The 25,956-nt window shown below is 31.3% G+C and overlaps 1 protein-coding gene across 3 annotated transcripts in view; it reads right to left on the bottom strand.

Moving 5' to 3' along the window:
* The window catches only part of LOC124369311 (KICSTOR complex protein SZT2-like), a 295,343-nt gene that overhangs the window by 196,635 nt on the left and 72,752 nt on the right, over positions 1-25,956 (bottom strand). For all 3 annotated transcript variants that reach the window (XM_046827256.1, XM_046827257.1, XM_046827258.1), the window contains exons 17-19: positions 23,935-24,013; positions 20,883-20,986; positions 20,289-20,445 (exon numbers count right to left, since the gene is read on the bottom strand). In XM_046827256.1, the coding sequence (XP_046683212.1) occupies positions 20,289-20,445; positions 20,883-20,986; positions 23,935-24,013 (340 nt within the window). The remainder of the gene's footprint in view (positions 1-20,288; positions 20,446-20,882; positions 20,987-23,934; positions 24,014-25,956) is intronic.

Genomic DNA, 25,956 nt, shown 5'->3' with positions numbered 1-25,956 from the left:
TGCACAGCGGTCTGAAGAAGCACAAATCAACATGTGGTAATGAACTCACCAAAGTCATACTTACCAACAGAACAATTTGTATGTCAAACTTTGAACCTGAGCATATGTATGCTATATGTTTTAAAAACTTTTCTATAGTTATCTTAAATCTCTTATTGGGCATATTTCTGTATGGTACTGACTACTTATTAAAAAGTCTTATACCTATATGAATTAGGCCTATAACACCCTACAACAGAATTGTAATGATTTTGAGTGTGTCTGAAACTGATATATTAGTGAACAGACTTTCAATGTCAATTAACTTAACCTATTGGTATCAGCGTCAGTTTCAAAGTATTTGACTTTTCAACAAAGTTCTAATAGTTTTTAACCCTTCAACATGGTTCAAACAGCCGACTGCAGTTATTGCATGTGAACATCACGGTTTAGTGCAGACTTGAACAGCAACCGTGGTTATTCTAAGTGGGCAATCTGCACATTCAAGACATCAAGTCAGGGTGGCTGTGTGGTCTAAGGCACTACTCTCAGACGTGTGAGTTAGCCTTGAAGTCATGGGTTAGATTCCTACAACTGACCTTAGGGAGTTTTGCAGTCTGGTGTATACTTCACTGATAAGACTCACTGGTCTGTGGTAGAGCCAGTGAGAGTCCACCTTAAAGTAACTATAGTTGGCTTGGGTGGAAGTTGACAGGATTACTGATTTTCTTATACAGGGTGAACCAGACCACCTAGGCCACTGATTACAGAGGTATAACCGTAAAATTATTTTGTTTCACTTGAAAATATATTTATTAAAATTTAAAAATGGCTTACACCAGTGCTGAGGTGTTTAATATGTTGATGGTTTTAGGTGAATGTTATGTTATGTTAGCAGCTGCATTGTACGCTGAATGCTTTCCTGACAGATATCACAACTCAAGAAAGATATAGCTTAGCTGATCATGTTCGTGAAAGTAGAAGTGTACATTGTGATCACAACAAACGTAAGAAGATTTGTGAGGCCAGTTAGAAGCAAAAATTTTGCCTATATTTTAGTGGTTGCTCTACAAAACCCACAGGTTTCAAGCCAAAGAATATTGGCTGACTCAGGGTTGAGTATAACAACAGTTTTGAAAATCCTTCGTAAAAACAAGATGCACCCCTACAAGATATCGTAACATCGAGAGCTTAGTGAAGATGACTATCGTTACCCTATCAACTTTTGTTTATGGGCCCAAGGGAGAATGAATGAAGACCCTGACTTCTTTTTAATCATGTCCTCTGATGTGACGAGGCGACATTTAGAAATAACAGCGAAGTGAATCACAAAAACAAAGTGTTATTGGACCTTCGAGATCCCACACTGGATGCATGCAGTAGACAATAAAAGGTATTGGACACTGAACATGTGGTGTGACATAATTGGAAACAGAAAAATTGGCCCCTATTTTTTTAAAGGAAATTTAAATGGAGATATGTACAATTATTTCCTTAACAATGTCTTGCCTAACCTACTGGTGGGTCTTCTGAATGAAGTTAGACAAAGAATGTGGCTGCAGTAAGATGGTGCCCTTCCACATTAGGCTGTCACTGTTTGTAATACACTTAATGAACAGTTTCCTGATAAATAGAAAGGACGGGGTGCAACAGTCAGTTATCCTGCCCATTCTCCAGATCTGACCTGTTTGGACTACAACCATTGGGGGACGTTGAAGTGTATGATTTATGCTACAAGACCAACTACTACAGAGCATATGATGGAAAGAATAAGAAATGCAGTTGCTTCCATTTCTACAGAAGAAATCTAGCGTTCAGTAGACAGCTTCAGAAGGTGGGTGGAGTTTTGCATTGGCAACAATGGGAAACAGTTTGAGCACCTGTAAGGTGTTGGTAGGTTTTATAAAGGATTTTTCTAAGTATTAGTAGTGTTCAACTGTCCTATTACAATTTATTGCGTGGCTAAAATGCTTTAAATCATTTGAAATTGTTATTTTTGCCTACAGAACCAAAACCACTTTAGATAAAGCCAAAGTTTAAATACAAACAAGTTTTTTTACTACCTTTAATTTTGTGTAATGCAAACCATACAGTTGTATTTAATAACTTTTAGTTATAAACATTTTAAAAATTTCAAAGTATAAATAAGTTTTTAATGTCAAAATTGTTTGGGAACTGAACTTCCTTAGTTATTCTTTGGAGGGGTAGGTCCTCAACTATTTTGGGTTACATTACAGGGAAGCTCTAGTCTCTCCGGTATATCTTGAATTTCTGACGTACAGATTGTTCTGTTGCCATGTATGACTTTAGTGAGTTCTTGCCATATATTGATTTGGGCCTGTTTAATCTTAAATCTAAAGATCTATTGATACATGAAGAAAAGGATGGATTTCAGTCCTCAAACATAATGTTCTATGTTTGTAACAAATGGTAATGCAAATACCCAAATCGAAGAATCCGAAATCCTGTTCTCCTTTCAAACAATCAATTGCCAATAATAAATATCAAACAATGAAAGGTTCAAATTTAACGATATAGTATAAATCAGAAAACTTAAAGGATTGTTGATCACGTTGTATACAAACCAGTACACATTTTATAAAATATTTCATTTATGTTTTTAAGATAATTATTATTCATTAGAAATCTCAAAATATTGTGTTTTATACTTTCTCAATTCTATCATTATCAAACAAAACAGAGTTTAAATTGGTTTAGATTGTTTTATAAAAAAATATATTTGTTCAAATTCAATACAATTATACTCTTTTGAGTAAAGAGTCTTTGATTCTATTCACACCAAGTCATAATGAAATTTCAGTACTTTCTAATCTTCTAACCGGAAAGAAAATATTTTAAACATCAGCACACTGAAAAAAGGCACTATCTACCCCCATATCACCCAGGATAGACCCATGTGATATACGCATGCTACAGCGTCGGCAGCTGTTATTAGCACCTTATGTAATAAAATTGATTATAATAAGTGTTTTGTGCTATTTATATATTGTTTTATATTTAAAATGGGAATTAAATTATGTTTGCTCCTCTTTACCACTGACCCTGAGTTTTTCAAATTCTTAATTAGCTTAACATGATCAATACTGTAAAATTCTCTGATAAGGCCTAAACAAATTTCCACTAATTTTTCTCTTTCATCGAATGAATTAGTATAGGACTGGATAAATTCTACACTGGCAGTATAATATAGTATTATACCTAAGACTACTATAATATCGGCATAACTTTCCCTATATTATGAAAGGAGGGAACCAAACTATATTATGAAAGAAGGAAACCAAACTAAGTTAAAAATAAATATGAAACCTTATTCAACTCAATGTGCTTACTTCATCAATACATTTCAATCGAACATAACAAAGCATTTCAAGTCTCACAGTGAATTTATGAACTTTGGATTCTGATTCAATATACACTACATTGTAAATCTACTATACTGACCAGGCTGTGTAGGTATATGAAATGAGGCCTTTTGGGGCTTTGTAGGTAAGTTGGCTTGTTTAATTTATGAAGGTAGTCCTATTCTTCGTTATTTAAAAACAAAATTCATTAAGCCTCTATTACGACGAGGGCTGCTATTTATGTTTATGGCCTTGGTAACACTGATGGTTGCTAGGCATCAGCTGGTGTTTCCAGTGCAATGTTCACATTATTCAACATAACCTCAACCAAAACAATTTGTTATTTCATTGTTGTTAAGTGTTATTGACACCAGGTTGAAAAATTGATATTAGATGAAAATGGAATTAAAACATCAACATTTCCGTGCAATAATTTTTCATAACTTTCGACGTGGCCTAATACGACAAGATTACACATATGAACTTGATTACTTATATAGTAATGAAGTGCCTTCCTATAGCACCGTAAAAACTGGTATAACGAATTTAATTGTGGCTGACGATCACTCCAGGACAAACCCGTGAAGGTTGTGCAACATCGGTTGTTGTGAAAGAATACATTGATGTTGTGCATGAGCTGATAAAGCATGATTGTCATGTGACATATCTTGAGATTGATACATCTTTAGGCATTAGTATGATTAGCATCAGTAAGGGTTTACATGAAAATTTACACATGAAAAATGTTTGTTCACGTTGAATGCCGCATATCTGAAAATGCTCAAACAGAGGCTTGTGTTGATTGGTGCTAGAAAAAGTTAATGAAATTCGCTCAAGGAGCAACGAAAGCAGTTTATAATATCTGCACAAGTGACGAATCATGGATACACTTATATGATCCTGAAACAAAACAGTAATCCACTGCATGGATCTTTCAAGACAAGCCAAATCCAACCAAAGTTGTTCATGGAAGAAGCACATCAAAGCAAATGGTTCCCTGTTTCTTCGGCATTACCGGTCATGTGGCAACTGTGCCATTAGAGCAATGTAGGACAGTCAATTCGGAATCGTACACCACTATTTGTTTACCAGAAGTCTTTTACAAACTTCAGGAAAAGTCAAAGAAAATATGCATCATTCTTCATCATGACGATATGAGCTGCCACAGATTGACTGAAACAATGGAGTTTTTTACAGGGCAAAACATTGAATTGATAGGTCATCCACTGTACAGCCCTGACTTGGTACCTAATGACATTTTTTTGTTCCTGGACATCAAGAAAAAACTACGAGGGCAACGGTTTCCTACACCTCAAAAAGCAGTTGTTGCATTAAAAACCCATGTTTTAGAAGTAGCTTACCTGAATTGGAATGGAAAAAATACTTTGAAAATTGGTTTAAACGCATGCACAAGTGTATCAATCTTCATAGAGAATATTATGAAAAACAAAAAAATCGATTTTGTCCTTAAATTCTTGTATTTTCATCTTTGGCCAGAAACATAAATGGCAGCCCACATATAACAGGGTTTAAATTATTTTTAAGACAAAGCAATAGTTTGATTCTCCTTCAACTCTTCCCCGGCATGTTCCTAATTAAATTATAATGAGGTTTTTGCTTAAATGTGGTTAAAATATAAAATTATCAAACCAGCTTAAGAACTTTTAAGCAACTATTATCAACAATAAAAAGTCAACAAAATATTGATAGATAGGACCTACAACACTGATTTTTCGAGTAATTTGCCACCTCTCTGAGTAGCAACAGCCCACCAGGAGTCCATAAAAAATCTTGTTGAACAGTAGTATTGGTATCTTAAGAATGTCTCTCCTGGATTTGAATGGATGTCTATTTTACCTAAAAAATTATACTGATATATTTGCTATAAAAAATTTGTTGAATTTTGTTACTCTCAGTATGTTATAAACATTTTCTGAATCGATTGCAGTTGAATAATGTACACTAAAACAGATACAGTGATGTATAAAATAAAATTAATCTATGTTGTAATGAATAAACACCCAGAGCTTATAGGTTATTCGATGACTGTTTCTCCAGTGTAATAAATTTCCATTTATGAGTGTAACAGATATCCAGTAATGAAAGGCATTTCTATGCTTTGAGTTTGGGGAGGGACCCATATCTCATTTTATGGATTGGGCAGGTAGTAGTACAACTATTTTGTTTGTAAATATTATTTAATATATAATACAGTGTTGGGAAATTTTGACATGTAACTCAAGAATTGATAAAACATATTAACTTAGTAATTCTATTACGATTTATCATAAATACTTTATTTAATTGTTTTCTTAATACATTTTTTGCTCAAGTTATGAAAAATAAACAGCTTAAATCATGAATAAAAGATACAGATCACTACACATACCTCATAATCTTTTGAAGAACGATTTTTACAAGTATATAAAATACATTTCAATCCTAATATTTGTAGATCCAATCTGAATTAATCTGTTAAATAATCTATCTGAGATTCTTCGACAGCTTGCTGCTTGTCCTGCATCTAAACTTGGTGTATCTAACTCTGCAAATACAGTTTTACTCTGCAAGTATGTAATTACAAGATGGTTATTTTTACTATTTTGATGTTAAAAATGTATAAAATTAAAAAAATAAAATTGTATCAGGAATTAAAAATAATAATCAGGGTTGGGGATGTTTTAGATCAAATTTAAGTGTACAAAATCAGTTAATGAAATAAACATCATTAGTGTTGATATTTAATATCTACATTCGTTTTACAATCTGTAACTAAAACTTTCTTACAGAAAACTTTACAAAATGGTTTTTCTTACAATTCCATAAAATCCTTGTCACTAAAAGGATAACAAGTTTAGCCATTTAGTAGTTTTAAAACACACAGTACCTAGTAATATTGTATATAATTTTAATATTTAATGAGAGACAAGTATTAACACAAAAAATAGGAGAAATTAGATGAAAAAGAATAAATCAATGATAAAACTGTTAGAATTGTGAAATTCCTCAACGATCAGGTGTGTGTGTGGATATGTCTGTGTGTTATCATGGACATTTCCTAAGTGTTTACTCTTGGATGTGATAAGAGCTGTTGAGCTCAGTGACACTTTTTATTCCAATCAAGCGATGAGGGAGTGTCACCTCACCTGACGTAACCCAGTCTGTCAAGTGGCACTTGCACAATTTTCCCAACCAAACTACTTACTTTTATACACTCTCCTTTCAATATAATACCAAGTATTATACTTCAAAATACAAAATTATCATGTAGTTCACCTACAAGAAATTATGAATTCAACAAAGTACACAATAATGTTTCTTATTGTATTGAACTTGACATACTTTAGCTGGTGATATGGTCCAGTTTGGTAAATTACAAATATTAAAATCTTACTTATAACGTAATAAAGTCTTTATAACACCATTAATTTAATTTCACAATGGCCTTAATTTCAGTTCAATTATTTATAATTTGCATCTTCTGATATTTATTTGGAAATAAAATGTGAATCCAAAACTGAATGAGGAAATTACCCAGTGTTTATATCAAATAACTAGCCATATAATATAATGTAATAAAGTTGTGGGCATTTATCAAATAAAAAATATTTGATCAATAGTTTTATAAGTTTATATTATATTTTTAAAATGTTGATAATTGCTTGTATAAATTAATTTTACATCTCCTCAAATATGTTTCTAGTTTTTTGTAATCATTAAACTTAGTATTTTATCATCAATCAAATTAAGGGTATGAAGGGTGATTTTTATGTTTTTAAACAATACATTTTTTTGTATAATACATTATTATTCTACATTAATTCTGATGTTAAAATACAATGAACATTCAAAGGGACACTTAACCATTTTCATTCCTCATTGAATCAACCTCATTAGATATCTTGTAGCATAGTCCCATATTAAATATTATAAAATATTATTCTATTCATTAATTACAGGAATGTGTCACACCACAATTTACTATCTTCTTTCGATAAATATAGTAACTGTGACAATCTGGGCTTTCATTTAAAATGTTTCTCAGCTAAATCACAAAAATCCACTGGTGATCATAACTCAATGAGCCTTAAAATCAGTTGTGGATTAAGAGAGGTGATGGTGGAGATGACCAACCCCCCCCCCCCTCTGTAATCCTGTAACATCGCACCACCCGACCGGGAACCCTGAATATAACACACCGGAGAAAATGGGAATAAACCTGGAATATCGTAGAACACAGAAAATCTAAAATCCAATTTTTTTTTATCTCAGAGAGTTTATGGAATCAATAATTAATTTTAACATCTTTTGAACCAGAATTTGGTTTATCCTGTACATTATACAATGCCTCTTTGATCTGTTTAATTGAGAATAAAGATTGACAACATGTAGATGATAATGTCGCTGAATCGTTTACAGAATGTGTTGGCAGCGCATGGTCCTGAAAGTGTGTGGTGTGATTAGCAAATCCCACCTGAGACCGGTTAATCCAAGACTGCCTCCAATGTTGTAGTTGAGTTTATCTGGGTTAGGCCTACCCCTATGTTGTATCACGTTGCGTCATGGTGTTCCAGAGTATGTGGCTACAATCTAGTTAACAAGCTGTGACCCGAACCACAGCCTTTCTTGTAGTTATTTACTTTAAAGCTATAAGGAGTTTTTAGCTACCGAAATAAAGATCTAGATCTGTAATCATGATGGTGTGATTCTATTCTTGTGTAAAGTATAATCTGAAGGCTAATATAATATTAATATTTAAGAGCCAATATTGGTTACGTTAATTATGATCTTATTCTGGAGGTAACTGTGAAAGGTATTAAGTCGTTACTGGAGCCTCCTCATTTAATAGATCGCTAATTAACTGCCACGCCTGGCCGCACACAGAGCAAAACATCTTGATTCAATTCGCTTTGTAGTGTTTTAAGTAGAGTTCACTACAAAATACATCAACAATCTGATATAAATTTAAAGACAAAATGCCGCAAAACAGTTGCGCACGCTTATGGTGACAAGCCGAACTGTTTATCACATGTGTTTCTTCTGTGTCTTCCACCTATTAGTTCCAAAAGTGGTAAATATCATTGTGTCCATTAGTAGTAATAAAACTTGATTCGATCATACTGAGTTCTGCAATAAAATCAGAACTATTTCTGTTCTGGTTTATGGAGTGAACCCAATATTTTCTTTGTGATTGTGGCTTTAACAATACTTGATCTACCACAACAGGACGGCAACATGTATGTATATCCTTGTCCATCATAAAAACCTACTCTTCAGTCTGGTGGTCACTGTAATATGTTTTGAATCAGAATGCCTAGACCTTGTCTAGGTTATATGACCTATATGTGGGTTGAAACTTTTTTTTAGTGAAAACTTTTAAATCCGTAAGAGGCTGGCCTAACTTCCGTATCATTGTAATGAGTTCTCACGTTACATTACACATGAAAGAGCTCAAGATTATCTTTTGGCCCAATTCTTTTATTTTCTTTAAAGAAATCATTTATTTTATGAAAATGTGGTTGGAATTACCTCCCAGTTGGAATCCTGTTTTTCTTTATGTACGAGTAAGATATGAACTAGTGATGTAAAAACAATGTTCAAAATCTGAATGCTAAGAATATGATTATAATATCATGTCTCCTTGGAAGAAGGGGAGGCCAGCTCTGTACCTGCCACTCCAGTCAAAGCAGACTTTAATTTGATGTGCATATCAACCTATGCTTGGATTTAAAATTTTCTTCTGACTCCTTGTGGGCCATCCCCCTAAGGAAGTAATCGGTCACTGAATATAGTAATTAGATTTGAATGTCCACTAAGTTTGTACCAAGGTTTGTGGCACTATCTTTACAAAAATATTTACCGCCCCGGTACTTTTTGGATATTTGGTATAATTATAATATATAAAGAATATACAGATCATAGATAACCTCTTATGATAAATAAAAAAAATTTGATTAGTTATGAAGTTAATGGTAATATTGGTTGAAGTAATATTTAGATATGTCGTAACGAAGGCACTGATAAATCCACAGCCAATAGTAATATACAATTAATTACATCATCGATTTTAAATTAAATACGAAACTGCTTCTAGATCTACGCCCAGTTTTGTTTACTTGAAGTCTCAACTGACAAGTACAAATCAATCGTAAAAGAGCAGTCACAAAACATCTAATGTGATAAAAATATAGGTTCCTATTAAAATTGTACTCAAAATGCTTTCAAATAAATTTTATAATATAAAAATTAAGTGTTTATACATTTTTTACTTTAATTTATATAGATTGATTTGAAATTTAACATTAATTTTAATAATTTTCCAACATAAACTTGTAATTATACTCATAATGTACTTGATGAGTTTTTTATATTATTGTAATACTTGGGTGTTTCAATTCTGAGTATTATAAAATTAACTTCATAAATCAATTAAAAATTATTAAATTTTAGATATTTAAAGTATTTAGAATTCTCAACATTCCCCTGACCTCTTCTTGAATGGAAGAGGGGTTATTTCATACACCTCATACCACCCCGGTATGCCAACTGCCTCCCTCCCACAAAAAGGCACCCTTAATCCTACTTAAAATTATGCAAACAAATCTTTGTTTTCAGAGATAACCCCGTCTGTAAAATTGTAAATTTTGAAAAGCAAGTATTCCATTACTCCTAATGCTTGGATAAGAAGGTGTTTGTATTGCATTTACATGCATCATTAAATTTTGAGTGAAGAAAAGTATATAACAACCTGTATATCTAATAATAAACATTCATAATCCAAACACTATTAAGTGATTTGAAAATAGTCCTTGGTTGCAAATATTAAATTGGTCTTCGATAATTTTGTATTGTATGAGCTGATAATTGAGATGTTGACAAGTGTTTTTAACATTTTAAGTGACTTAGTTTAATCAAAAATTTCCCATTTTGGGTTGATGGAAACCCAATCGCTATCGTGATTAGTCCCTGAAGTGATCTGCTGTCTCTATTAAACTGTAGGAACTAGTCAGTTCTCATTCGACAATCTACTTTTATCACATTAACATCCATGTGCTACCCACAGTAAGTATAAACAACAACGGAGATCTAACATATTTCCACAACTTAACTTAATCTTGATCTATTACATTGTAAACTTAAAGTAGTTTGGTTAACCTGAGAGTTAAAGGTCAGCACTGGCAATAGTCAGCACTATCACAAAAATATTAACATAGCTCAGAACTTATGCTACACTTTAGTTTACATAGCTTTTCAAGTCTATTAATAATAATAATGACTTTTTATTGATAACATCAGTTTACAGTGCCTGAGATCGTAACAAAATTGTAATAAATCATATTTAGTATACTCATCTTTCATTGTATAATAGATTCAGACTGAAATACCAAATAATAGACCAAATGTACAATATACAGGGTGTTTCAGAACTAATAATAATAATTTCATATTTTTTCTTCTGATTAAAGTAAACTCATTTTCAACTTTTGTTCGCAATAAGTTGTAGCTTCATTTACTGTGCCTGCCTATAAGTGTTTTTAAACAAACTTGTTTTCTCTGAAACAGTAAAATTCGAGAAATTAAGTGTATTTTAAAATAAAATAAATTTAACCCCCATCTGCCTAGCAACTCATGTTGTGTCGCTCTTGGTTCACTCTACTCCTAGCAACTCATATCTAGTTGCTGCATCATCTTTTCTTCTATGACCTATTTAACCCTTTCCGGGCCAGGCGGCAATATATTGCCGCCATAGATCGCATCTGAAAAGCGCCAGGTGGCAATATATAGTCGCCTTGATATTCGTTGTTTTCTTAAATAAATATGACGTCAAATGATTAAATTTTTATGTTTTTTTATTCCCTGGTATATTTGTAGATAATTAATATGAATATCATTTTTATTTTGGAGGTCTATGCATTTTTATTTCGTAATTGTCACGTGACATTATCAGCTGACTCGATCTATTGTTGTTAATTTTTTATGCGTTAGTGTAATAGTATTTATTTATACTATTGTATGTATGCTGGATTCTTCTTCATTACTTTATTTTGTGGTTGTAAATATTATTAGTGTTAGTAGTTACGTGCTTAGCTATTGTGTGTAGTAGTTACAATGACTGACAATTTGCGATCTCACGAGAGTGAAATTGTAAATAGCATATTTGTAAATAGAAAAAGTGTAAATAAATTTCAAATAAAACTGTGTAAATATTTCTTGGTAAATAGTGTTTTTAACTGTATTGAAACTGTATATGGATCCTACAATCATCTGTTTACCGGTACATCCATAATGTGAATATTTATTTTAAGTTTCTTGCAGTGTAAGAGTCAGTTGCTTTATCACTTGTTGCGAAGTACAATTATGTGTATTTATACAAAATGTGTCATAAAAAATTATTTATGAGAGAAATAACACAAAATGTTGTATGGTTGTTCCTTTCTAAATGTACAATATAATAAAATAGCTTCCCACACTAAAATTATTTTTCCTTTTTTAGTTATTTCCAAAAAAAATTAAAATAAAAAAAATTTATGTAATCTATTACAAATTTTTTTTTATTTTAAATTACTTAAAACTACATCTATATATTTTTTTGTTGATAGTAAATACCTATACGAGTAATTTGGTGCAACTTTTAGGTCATTCTCTAATTTTTATGAAAAGTTATAAATTTTAATCGAAGAGACTGCAAAATCGCCAATTTTGACTAGTCACAAGGGGATATGATATGTGAAAAAATTTTGCAACATCTCATATTTGGTCCTGGCCCTGAAAGGGTTAACTAGGAATAAAAAAAGTGTATATTACTACACTATGTGATAATATTATTAATTTTGCAAAAATTGCTAACAAGAACATAGCAAATGTTTAATCTAATTCTTAATAGTTTTATAATTCAACATTTTTTGTACTGAACCATATAAATTTTTATTTAGCAAGTAAAACATAACTTGTGATTACTACAACATAACACATGTTAGACTTGTTTGTAAAACAATATTTTATATTGACCTATCAAAAGATTTTTGTTTTTAGTCAATTTGCTATTCAAATTCAAATTCTTTATTGTCACAGTTTACATAACATACATTCTTTAAATCCAGCACAGCTGGAAGAACGGGTGACATTGTCAAGATATAAAATATAACTTGATATTACTATCAGTTATTAAACATCATCAAAGTCAAAAATTTTAATTAATTAAGTAAGTTATACAATTAAATATATACAACGTTATTATAATTATAAAAGTAAGAAAAATAAAATAAATTGTTTAAATTTATGTATTTATTTATATTCATAATGTTGTTAAATTATTGTATCACATAGATACTCTTCAATAGAGTAATATTTTTTTTCTTTTAACATATCTGAAACTTTTATTTTAAATTCATTGTCTTTTTGTATTGATTTAAATCTAGTATGCAACTTATTGTATAATTTTCTTCCAAAATATTGTGGTGAACGTTCAAACAAACAAAGTCTATGAATTGGACAGTGCAGATCTCTATTTCTTGTATTGTAATTATGGTTATTGTGGTTTGCAAAAAAAGAGCTCAAAATTCTGCCTGACAAACAATAAGCATCTCAGCACATAAACCGACGGACAGGTTAACAAATTTAAGTCTTTAAATATTCCTTTGCATGAAGTTCTTCTTTTGGAAAATGTCATAATCCTTAAATATTTCTTTTGGATTTTGAAAATGTCTGCCAGCCTACCAGAACTTCTCCAAACCTCAATACCGTATTGCATGACTGAAGCAAACATAGCATGATAAATCATAAGTTTTGTTTTTAAGTCAACAACATTTCTTAAGATTGACATCTGGAAACAAGCAGAGTTAAGCTTTCTTCCCAAAATTGCTGATTTCAAAACTTCAATGTGTTGTTGACTCTCTAACTTGATGTTAAATTCAAAATGGTTCTGGCTTTGAACAGTTTGAAAACCGACTAATTGAGTTTTAGTAGAGTTCAATTTTAAACCATTTGCTGTAAACCATCTTGCCAATTCAAAAAGAGAGTCTTGAATCAACCTATGAAGGCCAATACCAGAAGTGGATATAAGAATTGCTGTTGTGTCATCTGCATATAATATTACACTAGAATTTCTATTTGCTGGAAGATCATTAACATATATTAAAATTAGTACAGGGCCCAGAATAGATCGTTGTGGAACCCCACAATTAAATAACTTCCATTCTGACTTCAATAATGTATTATTTTTTTTATACAACCGTGCGGCAGAATCGAGATGAAAGGTAACTGTTACTTTTAATATATGTTGAAATAATATGTACATCTTATATATGTTTACAAAGTGATTCATATTTTCTTACTAGGTGATTGATTCTGTATGTTTCAGCTCTTTTGGTTTTTCTCCCAAAAATGTTGGTACATCACCAGTTAACTCAATATTTGTACCTTTGCACTAAAATTGTTCAGCAACTACTAATATTTTTTGCATGATTGGTAATATTTTTTCAAGATCTATATTCAACTTCTGCATGTTTTGTAAGAAAACATACATATAATAACTGTACCTTTGCATAAAGCACACAAACTTGGTCTTAGTTTTAAAAACAGCCATGTGAATTGTCCAAATGGGCCTACCAGTACAGAAGTTATTATAAGGGCAGATAGAAGGTTCATTATACACTTTTCCACTTGAAAAATCAGCTGTTTTAAAAATTTGACTCAAAATAAGAGGTATTGCAATATATAAGAGAATATTATACAATTTATTCTAGAGTCAGCTGATTGTAAATCACAAAGCACATCAATAGCATGATGCAATAGTGAGTAAATGTGACATATAATAATTATGGAGAAAAATTGAAGTGACAATGAATAATAACAATAAATAATATCTCAGAAAGTTTACATACTTGATTAAGGTTTTGTCTTTAGAGTTTAGTTGGTGTGCTTTGTTATATGTTGTGGAAACACGAGAGAGAGAGAGAGAGAGAGAGAGAGAGAGAGAGAGAGAGAGAGAGTGTGTGTGTGTGTGTGTGTGTGTGTGTGTGTGTGTGTGTGTGTGTGTGTGTGTGTGTGTGTGTTAATATTATTTTTTAATATAGTATCATTGGATTTGTAATTAAATTTAATAAAAACTTGTAAAATAGCTATAAAATGCTTATATATTGAGATTTAAATCAAAGTTTTTCAACAACTTCCATTTTGAAATAGACAAGGGTATACAACTAATTTTAGTTTTTTTTGCATTTAAACAACAGTAAATGTTCATTTAAGATTTTGTTTCCTTGTATTATGGTGTCTACAACAAAACAAAGCTCAGTAACATTGCATAGCAACAGATAAAAAAGAAAGGCCGTTTAAAAAAAAAAATATCTAAAAGGAGTTTTTTTAACAGGAACAATCCCAGAAATCATCCAACAAAATTTCTGGAGACCGTGATTAAAAATGGCAAAGTTAAAAACAATATGAATAACATCTATGCACTTATAAACAATCACAAATATTTAAGATATTTGGGAGTATCTTATTATTTTGTTTATCAATCTGTAGAATAATTGTAATGAAATTACTATTTTGAGTAAGGATATCAATTCAAACCTGAAGCTTCAAATCTGTTTTACATTTTAGGAAAACACGTGATTAATGCTGAAATTTTAATCTATCACAGACTTAAAATTAATTTAATTATTCTATATATGTACTTTATACATTTCTGTAAATGGTTGATATTTATTCTGACACTACTTTGAAGTGACAATTCGATATGAAGGCCAGATAAGAAGATTTTAGAGTAAATGAAGTGCAGTATTGATATCCAGCACCACGTGCTAGGCACGGCTTAACAATTACATAACACACATTTCTATTCAGTCATCTCTCTTCTCATTGTACTTCTCTAGTCTTACATATATCAAAATGTGTTTTGAAGACTAATAAACTGCATTGTTTTAAGTGGGTAGTTTAACATTAAACAGCAGAGTATACCAATTTATTTACAATCTTCAATAAGAATAGTAACTGTGTCAGTATCTTAGAAATACGCACAATTAAAAGTTACAAAAATGAATTATAGTATTTTAAATACAATAAACACAGATATTTTGGCAATAGTTATTCTTTTAACAGTTTCCTTCAACAAAGAAACTCGTTGAAAGTTTATAACATTAATAATTTATTAATACTCATTATAAATACATAAAAGTCTGTAGTTCTTCCCTAAATGCATCTATTATGTATGGTTTACTGGGATCCCCAATGCAGCTAATTGTAAATATCTGCATATAAGAAAATACCTTATGGCACTGCTAACACTTTTTACAAAACTTTTGGGCAATTAAACTAACATATTTTTTTTATTTTTCCAACCTGACAGCATACCTTACTCTTAATATCTGAGGTATTGTTAATTAATATTACCTCATTTTCATAAGGCTTTAACATATGTGTACATATTTCAAAATACATGAAACAATCAAAACAAGTTACAGATAAAAATTAGTTTCTGACAATTTCTGAAAAGATCATTAACTATTGGTTTTGATAACAAATATTATTCAATTCAATTTTATGATTAATACTTTAGATTATTTAGATAAATTTTTAATTTATAACCAAATTATTTTGAGAGACATTGGCCTACACCTAGCAATTTGTGATTTTCATAATTTATCATTTTTGCATGTTCCTTAATAAAGTTGAATAATCCAAAACCATGCTTATATAATAAAACATTTTTCATTATTTTGATGGGAGGAATAAGCTTGTGCAGTGTGGCAGATTCCTCCTGAAATATCCTGTATATACACAAACGTGTGCAAACGCACGTGCGTGCACACACACTCACACACACACAAAGTGTGTTCAAAAAGTAATGGGAATTTTTAAGTTTTACGTGTTTGGAGAGTCCATTTTCAAGATTTTTTCATTACGTTGGTACTAATGCTCCTGGAGTATAATAACATTTCCAGCTGTATTCAATGTTTACTTTTTCAGTGGTAGCTGCTAAGGTTAGACGTATTTTATGAAAACAGTGATTTTGTTTTTTTATTAAAAACATTGATCAAAGAATTTGTATCAAATTTTGTGTTAAAAATGAAAAAGTTTAACAATGCATGGGAAATGTTAAAAACATGGCTATGGTGAGCCTGCTAAGAATAAAACAAGAGTTTACAAGTGGTATCAATGTTTCTAAGATGACCGAAAAGACATTGAAGATGACGAATGCTCTGGAAGCCCCAGCACATCAACAACCGATGAAAAAAATTGAATGATCACCGTATTACATGAGAGAATGATGCTGACGTATTAATAGACTCATGCTGTGACATTTTTTCAAATATTTTGGGTATGAAACGTGCGGCAACAAAATTTGTTCTAAAATTGTTGAATATTGAATAAAAACATGAATGAATGAAAGTTGCTCAGGAGTCACTTTTGGCTAAAACCAGTACTGTAATAATGTCCTAGTCTCCATATTTTTACATTCAATTAACCTTAACTAAATCAAGTCAATTGAAAAAATCATTATTAAAACTGTAGATTAGTTCATTTTCATAAACTCTAAATACTGTTCTAGCTTCATTTATGAACATTAGTGAATTGATCAAAATCATGTTACATTACATATTTGAGAGCTTAAGATTATTGTTTTGGACCATTTAACTGATTTTCTTCAAAGAAATCTTTTATTTTATGAAAATTTGGTTGGAATTACATTTCAGATGGAATATTGGTTTTCTTCATGTACGTGTATAATATGAACCAGTGAGGTTAAAAAAAACTATATTCAAAACCCGAATGCTAACAATCTTACTACCAAAATTAGCAAATATAATTTAGCCCTTAGGTATTCTCCATAAATGAGCTCAGGTGTTTACATTTGATAACATAGCTATAGTGTGAAGGGTTGATTCAATAAGAATGTTGAATTTAGCTCCATTTCACCTCCCATTTAGTGCAGCGTCTGAAATCTGACAATGATACAAACTTGAATCCTGGAATCTGGAGTCCTCGTCCACCTAAAGAGATCCAAAAAAAGGCTGACAACGAAGATGTTAAAAATTAATTCCCTGCATTGTTTTGACATCAGAGATACTTAGACTACAAAAGAGGTCTGTCTGGTTTACCCAACAGCCATTTAGTGTACTCTAGATAAAAAGGTGTTCTCATTGTCTCATCAGATGATATGACTTGAAAACCATACATGTAGGAAATGCCTTTTGCATAGTCAGAACTAAAATACATGGACTATATAATCAGAATAATCTTTATTCATAATTTTAAAGATTACAAATGGTGTTAGTTAATGCATTTAAAACTGTTTTTTACGTTGTGTGAGTGGTAAAAATAAAAAGTATATAAATTAACAATTAATTTCTTCTTTGTAGGTATTCTTCTAGTGAGGAAAAAGGGTGGGTCAATAGGCATCCTGCAGTGCTGACTTTAGTGGTTTTCATGTCTAACCTCAGCTCTGGTGAAATGAAAATGAAATGAAAAATGTCTTTATTAGAGGCGAAGTTAGGACTATAAAGTCCTCTCTACCACTTAACCTCGTAAAAAATGAGGTTGATCTCGTGGTGAGCGGAGGTTGTAGATTTTCCATCCATTTATGATGGTTTTCTTTCACACAGTTGAGCATGGTAATTATGTAGAGGCCAGCATGTCTTGTGTGATGTTAATATACTACTCTATTTCTGGTAAGGTCTACGCCACCCACATGCAATACTACCTACTGATGTAAATTTCTACAACTATTAGAATGCCCAGGATCTTGAGCCAGAACACTTTTGGCCTTGTTTTGTAGGATTTTTTGATGATGTTTCACCCCAAACAACTAATCCATATCACAGGTGAGCTTCAAACAAGGATAGATGTGCAGCTTTTGCTGTTTCAGTGCCACTGAGTGATTTAATTTGCTTTACATCATACAGATGTGTGCTTAGTTTTTTTTAGACATTGTCAAAGTGAGGGGTTGACAATACTTTTATACCACTAATAAAACATTGATTCGAAAGCTGTGAATCATAGTTGATCCATCTACTATATTTACCTCAACTTCTGGTTTACTCTGATTTCAAAATGCCTGGATTACTTAACCTTTAACCCATTGAAGACATTGGACGGGCAGTTTCCGTCCTTCACTTCGCGCGGCCTAATAACTAAAGACGGGCAGCGCCCGTCCGCTAGACACGACATTGACGTAGTTGAATATATTGAATATAAAGGCATTCACATTTGCTGCATATTTTGTTCTCAATAATCTAGTCTATGTTATTCTTCTTCTTCGTTGCTGAAAATCATCTGATATTGCCTCAAATCATCTTGGCAAAACAGCTTTCTTTCGTTTGTAAACAGTCAAGATGGCATCTCGCGACCGGAATGATATGTTCATAAATTCGGATGATTTTGCGGCTTACGTTGCTAATGTTTTAGATGAAAGAGGTGATGAGGAAAGTGACAGTGAACAAGATGACATGATACATGAAAATAATGAAATGTCTGATGGTACAAACGATGACAGCAGTGATAATGAAAGTGACGATAACCCACCGGCTAGACCTTGTGATTTTGCGTGGAGTGTTGGACCAAATACTGTTAGTACAATGCGTTTTACCGGCAATCAATGAAATAAATCCTATCATTTCGAGGCAGTTAGGAGAAAACTGCACTGAATCAGATGTGTTCAATCACTTCTGTGACGAAACCTTTAGGGCTCAGGTAACCCTTTGGTAGGCGTCCCGCTTGTGGAGAATCACCACTGCGCCTTCAAGGAAAGTTTTGGGGGCATTTTATTGAAAAGATACCTCCAACCACCAAAGCCAGGCCCTCAAGAAAATGTAAAGTTTGTGCCTCACAGGGGAAAAGAAGTGAAACAGTGTACCAATGTAAAAAGTGTCATGTTCCACTTCATCTGGAAACATGTTTTGAGGTGTTTCACACCCAAACCAACTTCTAAAGAAGTATAATAAAAATTTGTAAATAGTGTAGATATATGTATATTTAAAAAAAACTAACATTTTGTGTTCATACAATAACAAGGAATAACTAAGATGCATTTATAATATTCATAGCATGTTATACAGTTAGTGTTATGCAAAGTGCACCTGTTCTTACACAAAAGCATGGAAAATATCCAGTTCTGTAGTCCAAAAATTATAGTAATTTATTCAGTCACGAATGGGTTAAGTGTCGAGTTTTCAACGATGCTGTCACCTGGTAATGCTGGGTTTTATTCGCCACACACAGATTATTTGCGCTGCTCCACAGTCAGCATACATATAGCGTGTTTCTTGTCCACCATGATCAACTTCAGCAACATCTTCATTTATTATACTGTCACCAGAATCTCCTGATTCATCACATCAGATTGTGGTTAATAAATTTAGTCCACATCCTGATAGCCGTCTTTCTCAGAATAATTACACACTGCTGAATGCCTAACTCAAAACAATGCATCTGGACTAATCTAAAATTGATAAAATGTTCTTAACATTATTACAAATAATTCCTGCCATACCGACTAAATCCCAATCAAAATAGAGAATAAAAAACTATGGTAGCTACTTCAAAAACGCAATTGATAAAACTAGGAAACAATAATGTTGTGTTTCTAAGATCAAGGTAAAACTTCACCATGTCATGTGCTTCTGCGATGGTTCCTTAGTTGACTGTCAGATTGTAGTAGAAATTAAACAGCACTACTGTAGATTTGTAGTAGTTCAAATAAACACTATTAAAGTCCAATCTGTATCATCTTAAAGCTGCCAGGTGTCGTGTATCAAAGCAGCTGTTTGATACGAGATAACACAGGTGTGGCAGTTGAACACAAAGTGAAATCGCCCTTGTTAAATTCGCAATTAAGAGTTTTTGGCTATTAGAGTTTTATCTGCTGTTAGTAAGATCTCTAACACCCAGGTTTAATAAACTTGTGTGTTAACAAACATTAGAGCATAAAATAAACAAAAATGTACCTACCACATCAGCCAGTTGCTGGTAAGGCAAATTCTCCATGTAGGCTCTCTGGGGAGGGCACTTGGCAACAACCCCGTGCTGGGGTTCGATCCAACACTCGGTAATCAGCTCCATGCTGCTCTCAGACTCTGACAGCTCTGTTTCATCTTCTTCTGAGGTGCTGTAACATATTTCAAGTTAACATTTTGTTAAAATAGAGTAATAATTAAGACATATTCATATACAAAATGACCGAAACAAAATACTATTATTAAATACAATTGTTTACAACAAAAATACATTTTAAATCAGTGCCATCTGTCACTCTATTTATTGTCTAAAATATGAAGTACACAGTCTCCAGACAAAATATTTATTTCTACATTTTCATTGCAAAAATAAAAGATTTGTTCTCTGTATCAACTTGTTAGTTTTATTGTTCAATCAGTCATGTAAACATGGCATGCTATGAAAATCTTTCGAAATTAAATCATTTGTTTTTAAGGTCCTACATTTGTTCTCTTACGAATTACGTGATTTTGTTGTGAATATATTAATAAGTAAACTAAGCAAAAGTGAAAGCAGAGGTACAAACATTATTAAGTAGAGATAACTAACCTTCCTTTATCTGTATGACTGATGACGTGAACGGGGAAGAGCACATATTGAATTATGCTTGGTCGGCAGTTATCGCACATGTGATCTGCATCTTGATCACAACACTGAAAATCATGCAACCATATTTATCAACTTTCAAAAAAAAGAGAACAACAAATACCATAAATTAATTTTTAGCTATTAATAAAGGTTTTTAATGGTATTTACTTGAACCAAAAAATTATTAAAATATATAACAGGAAAATATTTACATCAAAAGGTACATTTTCCTATGCATTACAAACAATATACACTAGAGTCAAAATTATCAGACCCGTTGGTTGGGCCAAGCCTATTTTGAATCATAGAAATTTAGGATACAGCGAACTTTTAGGAAGAACAAGCAATTTATAGCCTAAAAATATTATGAGTCATGAAACATTGTAAAATCATGATTTATTATGTTAACGTATATCCTAGACCTTTCAACAAATATTTATGCAGTCATACTATAGTATACAAGGTCTGTCTAATAAATACGTGAACTTGTGCAAACTAACGGCCATGACGTGTGCCCACTGGCAGTGCTAGTTACCTCAGACCCAATGTCCCGTCAGTGCTTGGTGGATTGTAGAACTGTGTATAAGTGCTAGTTATGATAGTTTCTGTTGTCCTTGTTTTTACTGTTTGTCAAAAATGGAATTTAACAAAATCACAGAGCAATGAATCAATATCAAGTTTTTTGTGAAGTGCGGTAAAAGTTATCAAGAAATTACTGAAATGTTGACAGCTGTTTACAGTGATAATGCTCTGAAGAAAATATGCAAGGCCACGACGACCTTTAACCACCTGTGTCTAAACGAACATTTAGTTTAAAAAAAGATGTGTACAAAAATCATGCCCAAGCTGCTGACATCTGGTGAAAAATTGGAAAGAAATGAATGTGTTACCAACTGGAAAAATTAACTAGAAAACTATGCTGGATTTCTCAAAAGGGTAATCACTGGTGATGAAACGTGGTTTTACAAGTATGACATTGAACAGAAATCGCAAAGCAATGAGTGGAAAGCAAAAGATGAACCTCGAACAAAATAAAGTTTTTATTGTCTCAGTTCACACATTTACTGGACAGACCTCGTAAGTCATCTACATAATTTTCACATCACGTCAATCCAGCTGGTTTCAAATTAAATTGTTAAATTTAGAATCAATAAATAAAGATAAAAAGATAATAGAAAAAAATATACATCACTACTACAACATTTAACATAGTAAAATTTCAACCAGTAAATGAATAACTTGTTTATCTGATGCTGTATAGCCACTAGGCAGACTATCACAAATTGTTTTGTCTATTATCAAAGGAGAACTCATCATCAATCTTTACTAAAAGATCTTGCTGTGTGTCAATTCCGACTGTTCTCAGTCTAAATAAAAAGTAAGTACATGACATATTTTAGAGAAACAATCTATAGGAAATTAGTGAAGTGAATAAAAAGTAGTTATTGTTGAAGTGTAACTATTATTAAGTGGTAACTATTTTTTATGTAAATAACATATGTTTGATGTAAATAACATACAATAACTACCCCTCTAGTTGTAGCTTATATTTCTCTAGATAGGATGGATACAACTAAAGTTTGAAATTAATAAGGCTGCAATAGCTTAAATTTTAATAATTTAATCTAGCTATTACTTTATAGCTTCAAGACTGGTCGGACACACTTCAATTTTCCTTGTATTTGTGTCAGTCTTCATCAATTCTGTGTTTATGCATATCAAAGAAGAAAAAATACAAAATTCAAAGAAGTGTAGGCAATTATTAAAATTTACTAGTACAAATTTTAATACTTCATGCCCAATGGCTTGCTATAAACAAAGCAACAAAATAAAGATGCTCTAATATAAAGAAAAAACTGATGATTTTAAGCAATATTAGTGGTCTGAGCATAATATTACCATGTTTTTTTACTTTATGATAAAATAAGAAAAAACATCTGGTTTTTGCTCTAAAATATCAGTAATAGACAATAGCAAAGTTTAATTAAGCTCATTCCTATTGTTATTGAGAGCTTTGTTCAGAGTGTAAAATATTGTTTGGACCAGATAAGTCGTAGTTTTGTCCTTAGTCAAACAACAATAACGCACAAAAACAATTATATGTTAGTAACAATTTACACACTAAAAGTCAAACATTTAAATAATCTAGGACAAATGTACAAAGATATTTCAAAAGGCTCAGTTAAAAGTCAGTGAAATGAACTAATAGACTTAAAGTAAAATTTATTCTGATTAGTCTATTTTAATATTTTGATTGTCATGTCGTCTATTAGATAAAAAAATTACAAAATCACAAAAACAAAAACAATACCATTGGAACTTATATTGTGATTTTAAATATATTGATAGCTGTTTCATTCTATTTTTTAATTTGTTGTAAGCCCATACAGAAATTTAGCCAGACTTGAATGGAAATTAGTTTTTCTATTCTCAGTCCACTATTTTTGGAAATGACAGATGGTATAAAGGTCAACTGAATACAATGTAGTACAATGAACAATTTAATATAAAAGATATTTTAAATAGAAAATGAAAATACTGTAAATTAATTTCAATAAAGACTGATTTACAAAAAGTTCTTGCTCCACCAGGTCTCAAATCCTGATCTTTCACTTGCTGCATACCTTATTCAAAAATGTATTCACAAATGACCTCTGAATTGTTGTGACAGAGTGTTTAAAGTATAGCCTTAGATAATTAAAAATCTTTGTAAAACACAATTTGATCAGACATTTTTATATTAGGAGGTTCTAACCATTCATGCCACTATAATACAGTGACAAAGCTATTATTTTCCATTATACTTGTACTTTGGTTAGTCACTGTAAAGCCACACAAAACACAAACATTAAAATTGTTTGTAATTTCATTATCATTTTATAAAAAGTACTAGTCATTTAAAAATAACATCCCCGTTATACTATGAACACTTAAATGAAAAAATCTAGAAAATTAAAATTTAACAAAACTAGGCAAATTTGTCTTGTTAATACTAATTAGACTCTCAACTAACCTTCATTTGGATCTCCAAGACCATGTTTATTATTCCTGCTGTTGAATGAGCAAATCGGAAACCCTCCTGCAGTCTCATTCTACAATACAATGATTTCATTAAATTTACAATTTAAATTACTATAAAATTAGCAGCATTTTATGTATTAATATAATATATCATTGACTTTACACTAACAATTAAGGTTCAGTTATGTAAATTCATAATTAGTTAACCTATTACTTAATTTACTGAGCTTTAGCAAAGCATATCACTTGTGGGGCTGGAAAAAATGTCAATTCTGTCAGTCTGTTAGAATATTTACCTTAGTTGGAGACAACAACAAAATCCTAAACATTCGCAAATTTCAAAAATCTTGAATAATAAATTAAGTTTTTTCTTCTTGCTACTTCACTATAATCAAGGAGTAAAAAACAAGTTTAATGATCTAAACATTTTGTTAAACAGTAATACTAATGTCCATATAATTTGTTTAATTGAGCACTACTGAAATATATTAAAAATAAGTTTGTTAAATATACTCTCAAATTACAGTTTGGTTAATGGCTTTTTCAGAGATGAATCACGGGGTGGCTCATGTATTTTGGTTAAAAAGGGTATATAAACAATATCTAGACCTATTCTTGTTTTTTCAATAAAAAAATATTTTGAAGGATTTTTCATTCAAATTAAACTCTTAAAGTGCATTGTTATAGCTATATACAGAATACAAGCTACAACAATGCAAATTTATTTATTTTTTTCAAAAACTCTTACTTCTTATTCAAACATGAGAGAGAGAGAGAAAATAAAACAAAAGTTATATATATTGAAAAATGACAATGATTCACATACTTTTCAGAATATTGTAGTATAGTTTGGATTTTACTTTGGTAACTTTGAACCTTCAAGAATAGCTAGAAACTCCACTAGCTGCATTGTCAATATTCTATTTAGCTTAAACTATAGAGTATATAATATTGAATAAGGATCTCTCAGTGTCAGATCACAATGCTATGTTAATCCCATTACCACAAGGGTGCTGTTTAACTAAAATTACGTACAAGACCAGAATTTATTATGAAGTTAACCAACTGGGGTTTTTAGTTAAGTTAATAGCTGACCTCAAAAACGTCGAATATTGCAATTCTGTTGGCACAAATTCTTACCTTTTTCTGAACAAATTTTTGCTATGTATAAATGAATATTTTCTCTTAAAATTTATGAATTCAAAGAAACGTAAACTAACTCAAATGGATAACTGAAGGTATAAAAGTTTCTGCTGCTAAAAAAATTACATTACACAAATTGCCAAAAACAAGTAACAATGAAAAGTTTTTAAATGATATCAAAAATTAAAAAAATATTTTTAAGGTGTTGTTAGAATGGGAAAAAATGGCAAATGATAAATGTATTAATAAATCTGACAATAAATTGAAAGAATCTTGGCTGGTTGTAAAAGAAAATTAGTAGTATATCTAAGAACAATGATAAGATTAACTTGGTTGTAAGTGGTACTGAAATAAGCAACCCACATAAGCTATCAGAAATATTCAATTTGCATTACATTAATATAGTTAGTGGACTAAATATACCTAAAATCAAATATATTGCTTTTAATAGAAATAGTTTTAATCTAGCACATTTGGAAACTTTTGCTAATTACAAGAGAGGTTGAAAATATTATTGTTATCTAAAGAATAGTATCTCTTGTGGATAGGATGAAACACCAATCTTCTTGCTTAAGTTATCAGCAAAGGTGATTAGTCCAATATTGGCAATAATTCTCAATGAAACCTCACTTCTGATACATTTTTAAACAAACAAACACTTTCATAAAAAAGCCCTATTAAAGAGGGGATCAGCTAAAGAAATTTCTAATTATTGTCCTATTGCTCTTCTAAGTACTGTATCAAAGATGTTTTAAATGCAGCTGGTTACAGATTAACAAACTTAAAAAAAAACTATTAATCTGCAATGAACAATTTGGTTTCAGAAAAAATAAAAGTACAGAATTGACTCTGACTCCATTTGTTGATAGTG

Source organism: Homalodisca vitripennis, chromosome X, assembly GCF_021130785.1.
Source record: "Homalodisca vitripennis isolate AUS2020 chromosome X, UT_GWSS_2.1, whole genome shotgun sequence".
NCBI lineage: Eukaryota > Metazoa > Arthropoda > Insecta > Hemiptera > Cicadellidae > Homalodisca > Homalodisca vitripennis.
The sequence above is the reverse complement of the archived record's forward strand: the minus strand, read 5'-3'. Positions and strand labels throughout refer to the sequence as shown.